This window comes from Dermacentor variabilis, chromosome 2 (assembly GCF_050947875.1).
Source record: "Dermacentor variabilis isolate Ectoservices chromosome 2, ASM5094787v1, whole genome shotgun sequence".
NCBI lineage: Eukaryota > Metazoa > Arthropoda > Arachnida > Ixodida > Ixodidae > Dermacentor > Dermacentor variabilis.
The window spans coordinates 36,404,786-36,424,019 of NC_134569.1; the positions used below are offsets into that span (position 1 = coordinate 36,404,786).

Genomic DNA, 19,234 nt, shown 5'->3' on the forward strand with positions numbered 1-19,234 from the left:
CATGGCTTTTTAGTTTTGTGTGCGTGTGTGACTCCTATCACTACTTCTCGTAGTTGCTGTGTGTACAGTTAATGTCCAATTTTTCAGACTCCCTAGAGGCTGCAAAAATGTTAAAAAAATTGAGCAGTTCAAAAAAAGGAATGCATGTCTTTTATTGCCCCCAAGGGCTCCGGTTGCCACAGGCACATTGAGAAACAGCTTTGAAGGCCTACCAGTACACTTATTAGAGGCATTGTTCCTCGTACTGGGACAGGAGACAGTGGGTGTACGCATGTATAATTGAGGAATATATATTGTGTTTCATTAGGGTGGCCCCTTTCCAATCTTAATATACTTCACCATAATATATTGCGTATGCTTCACTGTGTAACTCTGCTGTATTGCGGCTAAGCTGACAATCAAGAACTGTCATTTTGCCGCACTTTATCCTTGCTGGGCTTTTACTGCTTAGAAGCCATCAGTGCAAGTGACAAAGGTAGAGTCGGTGCCATTGCTGACAGTGAAAAATTCTTTCAATGAGAGTCATGTTACTGAACAGCAGAAAGTAGCAAACGCCGAAGCAGCTAGGCCTAGCATTGCTGCGGTGGTAGCTGCGGCTGCCAGTAGATCGGCGTGTGCAAGCACCTATACTCCATTCCATATATAGCAGTCAACGCTGTGGAAGCTACGCAAGAATTTCGGTCAAGAAAAGTAATCACTCCGTATGTTCCGTCCACGCTTCGCTGTGCGCCAACAGCGTTTACCCGCGTAAGCGTGTACGGGAGGCTCCTTGCGACAGGTTACAAATAAAAAACCGGAAAACAACAACAGAAATAAAAATTATCTACAACAACACATTAGCAGCCGTATGCCACAGTGTATTTGTTTCTAAGGATAAAAACTTGTTTCATTCAATACTGAGCCTACATAAAAATACAGTTGCGCACAATTGCAGTAAAAGAAGATTGAACTATATCCAAGTGCAAACAAAGCCACTGAAAAAAGCCTCTCTAGCCTCCACAGTATTGACTGCTATGTATGTAATGGAGTATAGTAGCCAACCTTAAAGCAGCTAGGTCTAACGTTGCTGTCGTGGCTACAGCTGCCTGTAGGTCGATATGCGAGAGCAGTTGGTCGCAAGCGTCAAAGCAGCTAGGCACAGCGTTGCCACAGGGGTGGCTACAGCTGAGAGCGGACCGGCATGCAAGAGCACTGGTTCTAGACTGTGAGATGATAAAAATGGCAACGGTGGTGGCTTTGATTAAGGCTATTTCAGAGCTGTGGTCGTGGCAAAAATTGCATAAAATCGGATGGCAAAGAATTTTAGCGTTCAAAATTTCAGATGTTCTTATACATTGGCGCTATGGGGTATGTGGCACTGCAGAGAAGGTGTACAAATTATCGGGCATGTCTGAGAAATAGGGCGTCTGAAAAATCAGTCGTTGACTGTACACTGACTTTGTTATAACGAGATGGGATATAATGAAATAATAGATATAACGAAGTAAATGCGATGACCCTTGAAAGCACTATATATGTATCCTTGTATTTAACACCTTGTTCTAACGAAGTAAAATTGTTCTGCTAAAGAATATATAATGAACTAGATTAATCTCCGATACCAAAAATACCAACCATTGCCCACCGAGCATATTGCTTTCTGCAGGGTTCCACACTCATTCGGCGTGGCAGTTCAAGATTCCCACATCGAATACTCCGTAGACTGTTCTTTTTTACCACTGCACGCATGATGGCCGTGCACAAGCAGCACTTCTTATCTTATTGCTCCTCTCTCTTGCTGCATCGTGTAGCTGCCGAAGCTATGCCACTAGCCTCTAAGATTGCAATCTTGGAGGTCATGCATAGCTGTGCTGTGCCACATATCGATGATGGCAGGCTGCGGAGCCATAGTCTTCTTTGCACGTTTGCACTTGTGCGCACCATTGGGCATATATGGCAGTAAAGGGCAATAGTTGATATAACGAAGTCATTTTGGCTTCCCCTTCAACTTCGTTGCATGAAGGTTTGAGTGTATTAGTACTAAAATTTACTTCTTTGCATACTCATACAGTTGAACCCACTTACAACATTAATCAAGTGCCAGGAAAATCCCATTGTTATAACCGATAACTGTTATAACTAGGGTGCACGAAAAAAGCAGATAGGACAAACAACCAAACATTTTAAGTAGAAGTAGTCGAACCCACCTACAGTCACCGACCGATTTTCTGGACCTCGCTGGGACCGAAAAATAGTCTGAAAAATATAAGCATTCGAAAAACTTGTTCAGCCAATAAAATAAAATTTATTAGGCTTCGAACGGCTTTAAACAAATCTATAGTAATGCCCTGCCTCATACTACGCTTGGAGGCAATCAGATTTGCTTGGATTTGTGCAAGAGCAGCGCCTTCTCCATATGCAGTCTGACAAGAACGTCACCGCATTAGTGATCTGCGATCTCCGTTAGATTGAAGAAATGAGCCGCATTTCTTTTGCACCCCTTGGCTCTCGCGAAGGCACATGAGGTGGCGTCACACACAAACGTGAAGCCGCACAAACACACAAATATGCAACGTCGCCTTCAAGACACTCCTGCTGTACGGATGCACCACGTGCAAATAGCAACTGATACTTCAAAAATAAATGAATAAAAATGGATCCCGCATTAAGTGATGGTGATGACAGGGCTGACTGAAAAAAAAAAATAAACAAGAAAAAATGCCGTCCCCTAGAGTGTTTTGTCAGCCAAGGAAGAGCGGGCATGGCCTCCAAGACTGGAGTATGTCGTGCACTCTATTGAAAGCGTGCATGTCCCGAACTTGGAGGCTTTAGAGTGGGCCACTGGAAGTCAAGCCAGCGGAAAGTACAACATGGCAGCCCCCAAGATCTTGTTGCATGGCTCGGAACGAGCGATTTAGTCAAGAAAATCCAACTTTGGAGCCTAAATTTATACAAAAAATCGGCCGCAAAAATGCATTAGCTCTATGGGAACCCTGACGGTGCATTTATAAAGCCCGGAATATCCATCAAGTCTGAATTGTTGGAGTCTGAAAAGTTTGTCGGCGACTATATAGCATTATCGAATTTATCAGTACGCGGATGTAACAACAAGCAGCTTACTACAATATCCCGATGGTGCATTACTGGCTATAACAATGAAACCTGACTACCGGGTGTCTTCGCTGAAAAGAAAAGAAGCATGAAACCCAGAATAAGAATCTCACAGGCGAAGCATTGATAGCAATAGCAATAGTCCTTCCACCCCTCCAACATGAAAGGGAGTCAGGAGAGAGGTGAGCGAGGCAAGCGATACGTAGGGCGACATAATGAAGGAATGCTGCATGGGGTGCATGGCACAAAGCAGATGGGGCAAAGGTGTAGGGCATGCAGGCAGATGTGACAGTTGGCACTTTTATTTTATTGAAGTAGCAGTTACAGTAGACTTCCGAAATTTTGGCTCTGGTTAATTTGATATCTGGTTAAAGGGACCCTGAAACGATTTTGAAGATTTTGTACAAACATACTGAGTCGTTAGAGTAGGTCCTTCTGATCATTAATTGACACATCTAAGTGCTCCACGTAAAGCATGTAACTTAGTATAAGGTATTAAAAATGTACATCACTGTCGATCACAGCACACTGCTCAGCTGAATTTTCAGCCGCCCCTGCCCATTTGACTTACATTTACCTATGACGTCAGTAGGGTGAGCTATCCGATTGGCTGCCCAGGGCGCATCATCGATACTTTTTTCAATTTAATGGTGAACAAATTTTATTCGTATTAGTTGTAATGTTAGTTGATTTGTTTCTAATGAAAGAAAGTAACAGAAAGAGAATGCAGAAGAACAATTTCTCAGTACACTTAAGCACTTCCGGCACACAGCAAGTGTCATCTGCTTGTGTTACAATGTGCACCGTTTTGACAAGAGCTCCGCGGTCGGTGTCGGTCTGTCTTTTCATGAGCACCATGAATCGCCTTTGTTGCATTGTGGGCTGCAAACGTAGCGACTGGCAATATGTCAAGCTGCGACATCGTGTCCCTCTGCAAGGCAGCAGACGAGCGGAGTGTCTGCATGCAGCCCATCGGACTATCGGTATCTGATCTGTGCCATGATGTGCGTGTTTGCAGCCGCCACTTTACACCGGAGGATTACTACCACAAGAGCGTTTCGCGAGTCCAGTATTTGGGTAAACGCAAGCGAGGCGACAGGTCCCCTCTTGACCGTGTTGTTTCACGGGATGAGCAGAATGAAAAAAGCACAAACGTGAATGATCAGCACGGTGCAGCCACCTGGTTGCACAAAGCTCAAGCAAACACAGTAGCAGTAACGAAGTGTATTCTTTGCTACTGGTGTAAATCTGTCGCAGGAGTGTAATCATTAACATGGTGTTTTTGTAAATGTTTAACATGTTTTACACTTGGTTTGAGCAATATTTGCTCTTTGTTTGGTTGGTTAAGCTCTGCGCCAACAAGTGGTTGGACCATGCAGACTGATCAGGCTGCTCACATACGTCTATGCTAAAGTTGCTTCATCAGCTTGAGTTTATGCCTCCGCCCATCCGTTAAAACATCCAGCTAGCCTGTGGTTACCAGAATACCAGACACATTCAGCGCTGCGACAGAATTCTCACAACGCACGCTGCTTTCATAGCTCTCGCTTGGGGTCAACTGCCAAGCAGCTGCCAGAGAAGTTGGAGAGGCTTCATGTGCTCGCTCCTAGAGAACCGGAAGTAGACGACATGACGTGCCATCATGACGCAGAGCTAATGAATGCGGAGCTTAGCCCCGATCACTCGGTGAACGAGTTGAGGAGGAAATGCATGACTATGGAGACGGGTAACTTGTAATCGTCCATAGCTTTCTTAATATGAGATGCTTCACATAACTTGTGGTGCGAATGATTAACTTTAGCTGTACCCTATGCGTCTACAAAATTTGTCCGAACCGTTTCAAGGGCCCTTTAATTCATTCTTGACTGTAGGTTCTGGCCAGTGCCCATAAATTTCTAGGACCTGAACTTTCGTTATTTCGATCCTAAAATTTGCCTTTGCCGGATAACTTGAACTCGACAAGCCAGCACACTTGCGCCTGATGCTTATGGTGACCCCTTTGGTGGCAGCGTCTGTCTCGGAAAAGCTTAGGGACAGGGAATGAGTTGAACTTACGTCACCTCCCATCGAAAATGCTCATTTTTAACCTACCCTAGGAAGATTTTCAAGCAATAAAACTGTAGCTCACAATGTCTGATCACGGTATTTAACGTATTCTAACACATGCCACTTTTTTTTTTTTTAATTGGACTGAAGATTGCCTGCACGGGGCAATCGGACACAAAACCAAAACTGCCTTTATGGTGTTTGTGTAGTTTACTGCATAACCAGCTTGCGTGATGCAGCACGTATTACGCCCTTGCCTATTTTTCTTGCTAAACATTGGGTGCATGTTAGATTTATAGTTTGTTTAAGAGCTTTAATGTCATTTCTGCATTATTTATCTACTGTGGACACATAGAAAGTTCGTGCACATTTGCTCTGGGGGCATGTTTGAATTAGCCAAATACTGACAAATGAACCGGTGGTGTGTTCTGACCCTTTCTTTTATCTTGTTTAATACTACATGCCGAATAATTAGATCAATCTCGTTGGTGCCGTCAAGGTCCAATTAACAGAAGTCGATTGTGTATGGTTCAAATCCCGGTCACGGTGGCTGCATTTCGATCGGACTGAAATGCGAAAATGCTTATGTACTTAGATTCAGGTGAACGTTAAAAAACCGCAGGGGGTCCAGATTTCCGGAGTCCCCCACTACGGCATGCCTCATAATCAGAAAGTGGTTCTGGCATGTAAAACTGCATAATTATCTTCTTTTTTTTTCGATTTTGTATGGACACGCTGTGCAAACTTCCACTGTTGTGGTGAGGTTCCGTATAAAGTGAAAGTGCGATTTGATTGTGACCACCTGCTGTATGCTGTAGGTGCGAGGGAAAGCATGCAAAGGTGAGATGAGAAGGATGGTGACTTGGTGTGGCGGCTTCTTGACGCATGTGCAAGGGAGAATGGAGAAAGAGTGCACGTCGACCTTTCGCGAAAACAAAGGGAGCAGGGAGGTGTGGGGGCTAGGAGGGGGAGCGCGGTAGCGTGCGTCTTCGCTTTGACTGTAGCCTTGCACACCTATTCTGGATGTACTCTGTGGGGAACTCAAAGGCCCACTGACCCAAGATAGCTGGTGGCTTCATCTGGCCCTGGTTTGCATTGAATCCAGAAGCAACATAAAGGAGAATTCGCTCGCAGCTGCTGGGCCACTCTTCATCATGCCAGCGTTCTGATAGCGAGTGTCCGCGGTCATCAACTGAGATGTGTTCATGTTTTCTTGTGCGTGCATGACACTGTGCCTGTTGATTTAGTTAGTGATGTAAAAGTACTGACCTTACTGCGTCGCCATCGATGCTTCTCCTTTTGTGCAAAACTGCGTCATTTTGAAAAATGCATGAGTTCTTTTTCTTTCGGCACACACACCAAGCAGATAGCGCTGCATATGAGTACTGCAGTGAACAGTTTATGTTGCCATATAACTCATACAAATGTTGATAGAGCATCGGCTGTTTATTGTTGCAGTGAAAGCTCATTAAGCCGTAGTTGGCTGAAGCTCAGAAAAACGATGTATTAAACGGTAGTACTGCTTAACCAAAATAGCGTGAGATCATCCACCTAACTGCCAAAAACAGAACTCGGAGAGAATGCTATGAAAGGGCAAAAAACATGCAGTATTTACTCACTTCACGCGAGAAAAGGGTTATTTTCCTTTGATGCTGCAGTGGCCTAGCAGCGACAGCGGCGCCCTCAAACATACTTTTAAGCTGTGAGCCAGCTTTTCTGCCAGCGCCCTCTTCTTGGCAAGCACCCACATGAGGCTGATATAACACACAGCTTCTGCCACTGTCGGGCCTTAATCGCCCGTGCTGTTGCTTTCCGTGTTGTCCTCATCACTGTCGTTAGGCAACACTTTGGCAATGACAGGCAGCGATGGCAAAAAGCCGAACCTAGAAATATCAAACCTCGTAGCCGACGTGTTTTCGCGATCGTAGCATCACTGCTGAGCTACTTCTCTTTCACATTCCAAGTGCCACACACCGTAGTCAACGGTAGTTCTCTCTCACGTGCCAGCACTGACTTTTTTGTGCCACTTTCGATAGCACGAACTATGTCCAATCTTTATTTTATGCTGAGCACCCGGTTTTCATCCGAGCTTCGGCATGATGTGAGTCCTAGCTTGCACGATGAACGCAGGCCACAATGCTCTCTGACTCTGGCCAATGCCTCTTCTACAACATGCCTGCTGCATTGCTCATTTCCCCATTGGAGCGGATATTCCCATGGTTCAGGCTAGTCGCGGAGAGATGACGCTCACTGCCGACCCTACTTCCTGTTGAGGAGGAAGTGACGATAATGAGACTGGCACACGCTTGACCAATGGCTTGACAGGGGACCATGGGTCCTGCCTCCGGGATCGCAACAGATGCCACTATAATATTGGTGGAAGAGGAATGTGATTCAAGTTTAGAGCAGCCGCTGCAACTAGCACTCGCAGCCGACCCTGTTGGAGAGGAGGGAAAAGGAGAGGTGCTGGAACCAGCTTCTCGGCTCACACGTGGCAGGCATCCTTTAAAGGACACATTGCTCTGGTCGGTGCTGAAATTATGTTGATGTTGATGTGGCTTCACCTTTTCAAGCTCCCTCTGCATTTGCGCTTGGAGGCCTTTCCTTTCTCTGAGGCTCGTTGTTCTGCCAGGCCGAAGTACCGTCGTGATTGATGAAAAGGTGAAAACATTATGGGTTAACCAATATGTATGCAGTAAGCTGCTACAGTCTATGCAAATAAAAAATGTATAATGTTCAATGGCTGCAAAGTCAGAGCTTGACTTTACTGCTTTTAAAACAAAACTACTGTTTAAGCAGGTATGTTTAAATGAGGTTTTATTGTATATCTAATATGTATATTCTTAAAACCGGTGTCATTATAAGTGGGTTCAACTGTATAGGAGAACCAGAAAAGTACAACGTTGGTGGTGCAGCAAGTGCAGTGTACCTAAAGAAACGTGTATTCTAGTTTATGCATTGCAGTTTATTTTACCTAGGAACCTTACTTTCGTGTATCATAGCAGTCGTTCTTGTTACTGTTGCTTTTACACATTCTAGCATCTCTTTGTTGTCACAGGTCTTCTTTTTGAAAGGTTCATTGTCCAGTCCCTCAACTTGATCAAGGCCATTGTTTTGTGCGCAGAGTACTCTCCTTCAAAAATTCCTGACGGTTAGTAGGTGATTTTTGTCCATAACTGTCCAGTGTTACTGCTTAAAAGATACTGATGGGCTAGTTGGTAAGTCATGATATTGAAGCAGTGCACTTACACATACACATACATACACAGTACATACACAAGTACATAAGTACACAAGTACATATGTACATACACACGCGCTGGACTGCAACTAGTAGTTGCAGTCCAGCACCTGTGTATGTCTTTTCTATGTGTACGTGTAAGATGTAAGTGCGCTGCTTCAATATGAATGTTACTGCTTGTCTTCAACAAACTTACAAATTTGTAGTGTAATTTTATCACATGACTGTCATCAGTTTTTTTTTTGCTCATTTTTTTTTTATGCTGTGTACCTGTTATTGTTCTATTAGGAATGCTATGAGACATTCAGACATGCATTGTGTTCTTTAGGGAAAGTACCATCTGCACAGCATTAAAGACAGGAAACGCACGAAATATTGATGACGACCGTGGTTATGTAACAAAATTGCACTCTAAATGATGTAACATGTTAAGAGTAAAACATTTTTCATACCTTTAGAATCTCATTGTAAGTTGTGCAGTTGCTCATGCAGTACCAAGTACCAAAGATGTGCTCTGTCATAGTTGTATATGTTGCTTCTGCTTTATTGCTATTAGATGTTATAACAATGCGGGTGGCCCCAAATTGATGGTTCTAACTTTTGATATTAGCAAAATCGGTTTCATCTTAATTCTGATGTGATGTTGTCATTTCCCAAAGAATACTAGCTTTGGGCTCTATAGTACAGAAAGAAGTACTCATTAATAGCCCTGGTACCAAGGAATATGTCATATATTTGCTAAAATGTTAGTACTATTCGCTTTGAATTAGTGATTTTAGCAACATCTTGGGAATCCTGGTAATGTTCCTTCATGGGAGCTGGCGTGCAGTAAGTTGCACGCACCTCCTCATACTTTTTTTTCTACTGCTGTTGCATGAACAAAAAAGGATAGGAGAGAGAAAGGTTCTGTGGTTCTGTAGAGAGCGTCTACACTGCATATTGCAAGCTGTTCATTGTGCACTAAGTTAGACATTTCCAGCGTTTCTTCCAGGCAAAAAACATTTAAGCAACCTTAAAACGTAGAAGTTTAATTTGCTTGTGTCATGTGAATTCCACAGTTGTTCTAGTCTCTTGCCTTGCTTTTTGAATGTTTTCTACAGACGTACAAGATCCTGCCACAATGGAAGCTGCTCAGATAAAAATGACCTTCTTCACATACTCTACGATTACGGAAATGTGCCGACGGCTAGTGCTGCACTATTTTTTGCTCACGGAGGAAGAATTGTCTACATGGGATAACGATCCTGAGGGATTTGGTGAGAACAGCTGAAGCAAAGCATTTTTCTTCTGGAGTAAATGCTGAACTGACAACTGAACTGCATCTGGGAGAAGCTAGCCATGATGCTTGGTATCGACTGACCATTGATTTAACTACACTTACTTGGGTTTTTAGTCTGACAACACTTTAAATGAGTTGTACCTTTATTAATACTCAAATTTTGCAAAAAGATTTCACTTATTTGTAGCGGTGTATGAATACCAAATAGTAGATTTCGAATTGAATATTGAATGCAGAAAAAAAGGCCAAATATAGAATAGAATGTAGAAAATTAGAATACTTATCCCAAAAATGTACACAAATTTTGTGCAAGAAATGACGATGCTGCATATTACAGTCGAACCTTGATATACCGAACAGCGCGGTGATCGCGAAATAGTTCGATATAGCCAAAATTCGATATATAAAATCATGTAAGAAAACTTGTACATATCAATCACAGAACCACAGGCGCGATTGGGGATCAGCCGGGAGCGCGCGTTCGATTGCGCCGCACGCAATTATCGTAGGCCGCGCCTATCTCATCAGCCACACGAAGTCAACGCGGTCTAGGCCAATCACGCGCGGCGCAACCGAACGCGCGCTCTGAACAATGATCCCTGATCGCGCCCCGATCGTGGCGCAGTAAATACTCACTTGAAGCTTCACACAAAGTATTTATTTGACTGAAAGTACTGTAGCAGCTTCTTATTGGCAGCCGCATGCTTAAACACGGAGAGCCTCAACATAGTCTAAAAGATCCGCAAGCAATAGGCCGGTAGCGGCGTAGATGAGCCAAAGCAACTGCAGCCTCAGTTGAAGTCGGCAGTGGGGCAACATCAGCGCTTGCAGAATCAACTTCGGCAGCGTCTTCGTTTGGCCGCTACTTCTGCTGCAATTTCCACATCTGTCAATCTAAGCATTTTGAAACACTGTCAATAACACACCTTTTGGCGTGTATGTCTGCCACGCAACCATAATCGTCATCTGTCTTGCTTGCGTTTTCTTTCTTGAAAACACTGCGCTTGATACTTTCCTTTTGAAAATGATCTGTCATGCTGATAACGCGCATGCCGTTCGTGACTTGGAGGTACCGGGCTCGCAGCGTTATAGAAAGGAAATGCGGGCAAGACAGGTGACGATTATTGTTGTGTGGCAAATATACACTCCAAAGGATGCGAATGTTTTTTAGCGTGAAGTATGAAGTGGCCGTCTGCCCAGGCGTCTGTGAGGAAGCCCATTGAGCACACGCTGTCGCACGCTTTTGTGGTTGCAAACCGTTATTCCTCGCGAAGCGCGGCAGGCGCAAAGCGCAGCACGAATAAGTCGGTGCGACAAGTGCAATGCGTCGTTGACAAACTTGTTGACAAATGTCGTTGACATCAACGTTACTAGTAGCGATGGTTGACGTCTCGTGTGTATGCCGCTATGTTCAAATAGCACCCTCGGCGCGATCGATGTGTGCAGCTATAGTGCGCAGCAGTCGGGAACGCCCATCGCGCCCTCGTTATCATTTGAAGGTGTTGCGGGAAAGTTCAGCGCCTGTCAACAGAGTGCACATGGCCTAGGGTGGTGGAGTTCGATATATCCATTTTACGTCCGACCCCGTTCGCAATAAAAAATTAAATATACATGCGATTTTTCAGGTGATATAGAAAGTGTTCGATATACGCAATAATTCGATATATCCGTGTTCGCTATATCGAGGTTTGACTGTATCAGGGGTCCCGTAACATTATGGAACAAAAATGTAGGAAGCTATCAGCAACTTAGGTACCTAGAAATCAAGCTGTATAGTATACAGTGTACTCTTAATAAAGGGAACTATGGAACAAAAATGTAGGAAGCTATCAGCAACTTAGGTACCTAGAAATCAAGCTGTATAGTACAGTGTACTCTTAATAAAGGGAACTCCAAATTAGTACGCCAGCATTGACAGCAGCTCAGTTCTAGTACAGTCAACAGCGGATTTTTTGGACATGCCTGATAGTTCGGACGCCTTTGCGGCACCGCCACAAAGACGTCTGAATAGCCCATAGAGTGAGTGTATAAAGATGTCAGAAATTTCGGACACTGAAAACCTTTGCCATCCGATTTTTGCTGATGGTTTATTGCTGATTGTCTTGCCGGTTTAGATGTCGCAAGCTGCCGTCGCCACCGCAGCTTGTGCAACAGTAATTTTTACTGGGAAACGTATGGTGGGGAGCGCTACGTGTTTCAGGTTGTTATCAGGAGCGCCTTATCATTGGTTTGGAGGCTTCTTTTCTGCTTGTTCTTTATCGAAACGAATGCTGTGCTGTATGTTGTACGCGTGATACCAATGAATGTATGCACTTTTCACTTCAATTGCTGAAGGTTTTCTTTTAATCACTAAAGGTTTTTTTGTTTTTTCTGTGAGGATGCACTGCGAAAAATGTCGACCAACTGGAGGCTATCAGCTTCGCTGTAAAATGTGTTCCTTAATTATTCACGCTTGCACCTGTGTCTCCTGTCACAGTACAAGCACCGAAACGCCTGAAGTGTTGCACAATGCCAGTTCCCGAAAGCCAGCTTCGCCGCAATACAGTCGTGTTACGTGGCCAAGCATACTTTATTTAATTATTTGTAAAATACTTGGCAAGGCCCCTACATCGGCCATTGAGTAAGGGGCTCATAGAATCAAATAAGCACATACAATCTCGGGACAATATGATGACAGAGGAGAAAAAAGAACATCAGCCAAGTGCACAGCCTCCCACATGGCTCACTTAATTACCCAATGGCCCTCAGTCCCCAGCAGCTGCAGAGCACCTGACCAAGGCAGCGGTCAGACCTGTAACGCAGCAGAGGGTGCTAAGAATCTCTGAGTTCGGACAGGCTGCCAATGGAAACTGACCCTTGCAATGTTTAACACCCGAACCTTCTTGAGTGAGGCTAGCTTAGCAGGACTCTTTGAGGAACTATCAGACATTGTTTGGGATATTATCGGCCTTAGTGAGATTAGAACTGGTGAGGCTTATACATTGCTGAATAATGGACATGTCCTGTGCTATAGAGGTCTCCTAGATAAGAAGCAATGTGGGGTAGGATTCCTAATCCATAAGGACATAGCAGGCAACATTGACGAATTCTACAGCATTAATGAGAGGGTAGCTGTAGTCATAATCAAACTTAATAAGAGGTATAGATTAAAGGTAGGTACAAGCCTACGCTCCAACATCCAGTCACAATGATGAAGAAGTAGATAAGTTTTATGAAGATGCTGAATTAGTGATGAGAAAGGTGCAAACTCAGTATACTGTAGTAGTGGGCGACTTCAATGCAAAAATGGGGTAAAAGCAGGCTGGTGAACAAGCAATTGGCAACTACGGCATCAATTCTAGGAATGCTAGAGGAGAGATGCTGGTAGAATTCACAGAAAGGAAAAAGCTGAGAATAATGAACACCTTTTTCAAGAATCGTAGCAACAGAAAGTGGACCTGGAAAAGCCCTAATGGTGAAACAAGGAATGGAATTGACTTCATTCTTTCTGCTGTTCCCAGCATAGTGCAGGATGTAGAAGTGATAGGTAGGATAAAGAGCAGTGATCATAGGTTAGTGAGGGCTAGGATTCACCTCAATTTGAAGAGAGAAAGAGCAAAATATGTCAAGAAGAAACAGGCCAACCTAGAGGCAGTAAGTGTAAAAGCAGACAAATTCAGGCTGGTACTTGCCAACAAATATGCAGCTGTAGAACAGAGAGATGATGATGACATAGAGCTAATGAATGGTACCGTAACCACGTTGGCTTCAGAGGGAGCAATTGAAGTGGAAGGCAAGGCACCAAGGCAACCAGTAGGCAAGCTCTCCCAAGTAACAAAGAACCTAATAAAGAAACGACAAAGAATGAAAGTGTCCAACTCAAGAGATAAGATAGAATTCACGGAACTGTCAAAACTGATCAGCTAGGCGAAAATAAGTTATATTCGAAACTACAACTTCAGAAAGACTGAAGAAGCTGTAAAAAATGGACGCAGCGGAATTCAGTGAGAAAGAAACTTGGCATAGGGCAAACTAAGATGTATGCACTAAATGATAAGCAGGGTAATATCATCAGTAATCTCGAAGATATAGTAAAAGCAGTGGAAGAATTGTATACTGACCTGGACGGTACCCAGAGGAGTCAGGCTACCTCAGTTAGAAACAGTAATGAACAGGATACAGAAACTCCTCCTGTAACTAGTGATGATTTCAGAAGGGCCTTGCAAGACATGAAACGAGGAAGAGCGGCTGGAGAAGATGGAATAACAGTTGATTTAACCAGAGATGGAGGAGTCATAATGCTTGGAAATCTGGCGGCTCTTTATATGAAGTGTCTGTTGACTTCAAGGGTCCCAGAGAACTGGAATAATGCAAACATTGTACTAATCCACAAAAAGGGAGATGTTAAAGAATTGAAAAATCATAGGCCCATTGGCTTACTCTCAGTATTATATAAAATATTTACCAAAATAATCTCCAATAGAATAAGGGAAGCACTGCACTTTATTCAACCAAGGGAACAGGCTGGCTTCAGGAAGGGATACTCTACAATGGATCACATCCATGTCACCAATCAGGTAATCGAGAAATCCACAGAGTACAATCAGCCTCTGTTATGGCTTTCATAGATTACAAAAAGGCATTTGATTCAGTAGAGATACCAGCTGTCATAGAGGCATTACGTAATCAAGGAATACGGAACGCTTACGTAAATACCTTGGAAAATATCTACAGAGGTTCTACAGTTACCTTAATTCTACACAAGAAAAGCAGGAAGACACTTATAAAGAAAGGGGTCAGACAGGCGAGACAATCTCTAAAATACTATTCACTGCGTGTTTGGAAGAAGTATTCAAGCTATTAAACTGGGAAGGCTTAGGAGTAAAGATCGACGGCGAATGCCTCAGCAACCTTCGGTTTGCCGATGACATTGTTCTATTCAGCAACAATCAAGACAAGTTGTAACAAATGATTGAGGACCTTAACAGAGAGAGTGTAAGAGTGGGATTAAAGATTAATAGGCAGAAGACAAAGATAATGATAAATAGCCGGGCAAAAGAACAAGAATTCAGGATCGCCAGTCGGCCTCTAGAGTCTGTGAAGGAGTATGTTTACCTAGGTCAATTAATCACAGGGAACCCTGATCATCAGAAGGAAATTCACAGAAGAATAAAAATGGGTTGGATCACATATGGCAGGCATTGCCAGTTACTGACTGGAAGCTTACCCTTATCATTGAAAAGGAAGGTGTACAATCAGTCCGTTTTACCAGTGCTAACATATGGGGCAGAGACTTGGAAACTGACAAAGAAGCTTGAGAACAAGTTAGGGACCGTGCAAAAAGCGATGGAACGAAGATTGCTAGGCACAACGTTAAGAGAGAGAAAGGGAGCAGTTTGGATCAGAGAGCAAATGGGTATAGACGATATTCTAATTGACATCAAGAGAAAAAAACGGAGCTGGGCAGGCCATGTAATGCGCAGGTTAGATAACTGTTGGACCATTAGGGTTTGCAGAATGGTTATCAAGAGAAGGGAAACGCACTCGAGGACGACAGAAGACTAGGTGGAGCGATGAAATTAGGAAATTCTCGGGCTCTAGTTGGAATCGGTTGGCGCAAAACAGGGGTAATTGGAGATCGCAGGGAGAGGCCTTCATCCTGCAGTGGACATAAAACAGGCTGATGATGATGATGATGATGATGATGATGACAGCCTAAATATTAGAGAAGCATTTTAGTGACATACAGCTGTGTATCAGTACTATAAAAAAGAACTTGATAAATTTATAATAAACGTATTACAGTGCAAGGAAAACGTTGGAAAATTCAAACCAACCAGGGAGTATGACAGCAATGGTTAACGAGGATTAAGCGAGTTGAATGAGTGCCTGAATTTTTCATGGTCAGTGTCCGCAACTTTATCGAGGAGGTTGTTCCAGAGACGAATGGCACATGGAATTGCAGGCGAGTTAACTGGTTCACTTTTACCTTAGATGCACATGAAGCTAAGATGATTGTGCAATCTGTGTGACGGGAGCGATGACGTTTCTAAGTGTGGGGATCGTATGTTAGTGTGGTGGGCGTACTTTTGAAATAATGACAAAAGCACTATGTTGAACTATGCAATGTATTGCGGCGAAGCACACCAAAAGTTCAAAGGGGCCAGTGTCACGGTACATAAAATGTGTTCCTTAAATATACGCGTGTGCACCCACCGTCTCCTGTCACAGTATGAGCACCGAGGCACCTAGTAATTGTAGTGAAAGGTCTTGAAAGCTATTCAGGATGTGCTTGTGCCAGTGTTAGCCCTTCAGGGCTGTTAAGGCATGCATTCATTTTTTCAGACTGCCTGATTTTTCTGACCTTTTCACGGTCCCTAGGGGGTCAGAAAAATCGGTCGATAACTGTTTATGAAATCTGGAAAATAGTTTTTTATTAATAGAAAGGCTGGTAAATAGAATCAAGTACTGTTTTTCCACTAAAACAAGAATTAGTTACGTTGTCTTGTGCTGACTACTAATTCGGTTCTCGGTTTAATAGCAGACCTGTGTTTCATGGCAATCTTTTAATGAATGGAAAGTTTTGCTTTCCAGCTTTCCGCTAAAATACATAAGCGCTTTGCCATCTTTATGACAGGTGGGTTATCGTAAGGCCAATTTGCGTGACAGACAAAAGCACAGTCCTTGCATCATGTGATTTTATCATCGTTCCCATGCATAGCCATCACTGGAGCTGTGTGGGTCGACTGCAGTTGACATTGACAGTAAAGAGCTGGCGCCTTTTCATTGTTAGGTTCGGCGTGATTTCCCATCTGTCAAAGGTTCTGAAATCGGGAGAGTAATGGCAATTCTTTCACAGTTTCTGAAATATGCGTGCTTTTTCCTCTCTCTTTTTTTCTGTTGCCTCTGTTTGCGTTGTGTTATCATTTCGATCAGTCTTGTATGTATGGACAAAGGCATTCCCGCATGATGATTGCACCGTGCAATCCCCACATTGGGCTGACATTGGGAAGTGCATGCAGTAAAGCAGAAGAACTTGCTGAGGCTAAGTCCACAGCTATGTCAGCCAGAGCAGCATGCCCTCCGCATTCTTTTTATGCTGAAAACAATGAAGGGTAACGCTCATTTGTGTGACATCGAGCATGAGCCTCTCATGTTCACTATTCGATTCGATGATATTTGGGTATTCGCACACCATTACTTATTTGTTATCAGCATGCTTTGTCGTATTGCTTTATAAGTGTCGTATGTATCTGTTGGTGCCACGTCTGTTGCTACCACCTTGTTGAGCTGCTGAGATCTTCAGTTTTTGGTGGCAACTCCCTCCAACAAAGAAAATAACCTAATTTGATTGGAATGGCGTACCCCCATGTTTTCTCTTGTGAAGTTGCTTCAGACCTGAGTTGACTGTCATTTGTTCGCTTGCAGCCTCAGATGGAGGTGGAGAAGCATGGAAATTTTGCCTAAGGGTAGGTATACTCATATCTCTGCATATATTAACTGTCAGCTTTCTTTTATTTGTGTCTTGACACTTGCAGTGCTTGAACAAGTGCCTTAGCACCAGATAATATATGGTGTTGCGTCTGCATGTTACACCTCTTATTTTAAATAGCAGTAATGAGTCAAACCTGCTCATTCTACTTTAAAACTACTGTCCATGTCCTTTTTGGCCGGTATGGTAGGAGGCGCCTAAATCAGTTATCTTAATTTTGTATTAAGTTATCCATTGTACATGTGTGAGGTCTTTTTCTTTCTTTTCTTTCTTTTTTGAAGTCCTAGAAATTCATGCTCTCACATTTGACATACATTGAACTTCTGTTAATTCGACCCCAGTTGATCTTTCAGCTAAGTTGATTCCAATCGAAGGTCCCGGCCAGGGCCTGTGCATTTCTATGGGCCAGACTTTTGTTAATTTGATCTTAAAATTGGTCTTTGCTGGATAATTTGAACTTTACTACTCAGCACGCACGCACGTGACCCTTATGGCAAAACCAATAGTGACTATTTTAGTGCCAGCACGTCTCAACAGAGCTTAGGAAATAGTGAATTCGTTGGGACACACGTGATAATCTCCCATTGAAAATTCATATTTTAAGCTTGCCCTAGGAATATCTTCAAGTAATTACGGTAGCTCATGATGTTTGATTATGGTATTTTTGCGATTCTAATGCACGCTTTCTTTTTTAAAGGAAATTAGGCTGTAAGTCGCGTGAACAATGCAGTCGGATAGGAAACCAAAACCGTGTTCGTGGTGCTCATATGCTTTACCACATAATATGGCTGTATTGTAATGAAGCTGACTTTTAAGAAACTCATGGGCCCATTTTTCTCACTGAAGAAGATCGGTTGTGAATTAGATTGCTCTTTTGTTTAGGAGCTTTAATGAAATTGCAGCATTGTTTTTCTACCTTGGACACATTTAAAAGCAGGTACCCATTTGATTTGAGGCGGCTTAGAATGGGGGCAAATACTGCCAAATGAATTAGTGGTGTGTTCTTGCATTCTTTTTTTTGCCTCTTGTTTAATTTTGACTTGCTAGGTAAATTGATCAATTTTGTTAGTTCCATCAGGTTTGATTTAACAGAAGTTGACTGCACGTGGATTGCAGTTTAGGCTTCAAGGCAGGAAGTTTGGCTTTCATTTTCTTCTGCTGTTACTTGATTCTTGACAGTAAAAGTCGCTACTGTTCTGAAAAAAAAAAAAAAAAACTTGATCACTGTTAGCAAATTTGTTATGTTCTTAGGTGTCCCCTTTAAAGGTTTGACTGTTAGTCTTTAGTGTTATGTGCAGAGTGGGGGTAGGTCAACCAATGGGATCTTTGTTATGTATTCCATCTGCAGCAATGCAGTGAAGTCCTGTTCCTGACGATTTTTCATGAGTTTCGGGAGACTTTGGCTCCACTGCTTCTTGAGATGATCCAAGGGATCCAGCCAGCTGATGGCTCCATCAGCTTTCAGGCTATGCTCAACAGGGATGCAGGTAGGAGGGCACTACTATTATATGTGTGCTAATGCCAGGGTTCGTAACAATCCTTGAGAACAACTGCCATATTCAAGCTAGTCCTTGAGAACCCTTAAATTTGGTGAGGTGCTTAGCCCTTTGCGGTCGTGTCTCGGGTCCGTCCCAACATGCAAAAACATTGCTTCCGGTCAGATGGCGTGAAGCACTTGACACGCATAAACACTTGTGTGTGCCAGTGTTTGTTACTGCGCTTTTCTGAAACTTCTTCAACTGTTCATACTTGCACTTTGTAGCATCTGTATCCAAGGGCAGTGCCTTCTTTAGCAGCACACTCAGCGGAATTCATACATGCTTTTCGTGGCGTGCAGTGCTGCAAATGGCAGCATTTTCTTTGTTTGCCATTTACGAAAAGAGACTCACATAGTTTAGCGAGTCTGAAGGTGATTTTAATTCTGAGGAGGAATGTATTCCGCCTTGAGGTGGCTAGCAAAGCTCTTCAAATTAGAGCACTACAGAAGAAAGCAACAAATAAGAACCCTAGAAAAATGATGCTGGTTAGAGACTGCATACTGTACGAGAGCCCCGGGCGTAGAAGGAACTTTTTAACATAATTAACTTTCTATGCTTTTGTTTACACA

At 43.2% G+C, this 19,234-nt stretch overlaps 1 protein-coding gene across 1 annotated transcript in view; it reads left to right on the top strand.

Annotated features, from left to right (window-relative positions):
* The window catches only part of Impbeta11 (importin beta11), a 119,695-nt gene that overhangs the window by 30,689 nt on the left and 69,772 nt on the right, over positions 1-19,234 (top strand). Inside the window, exons 9-12 of the mRNA XM_075680137.1 lie at positions 8,195-8,287; positions 9,478-9,633; positions 17,064-17,104; positions 18,476-18,614. Of these exons, the coding sequence (XP_075536252.1) occupies positions 8,195-8,287; positions 9,478-9,633; positions 17,064-17,104; positions 18,476-18,614 (429 nt within the window). The remainder of the gene's footprint in view (positions 1-8,194; positions 8,288-9,477; positions 9,634-17,063; positions 17,105-18,475; positions 18,615-19,234) is intronic.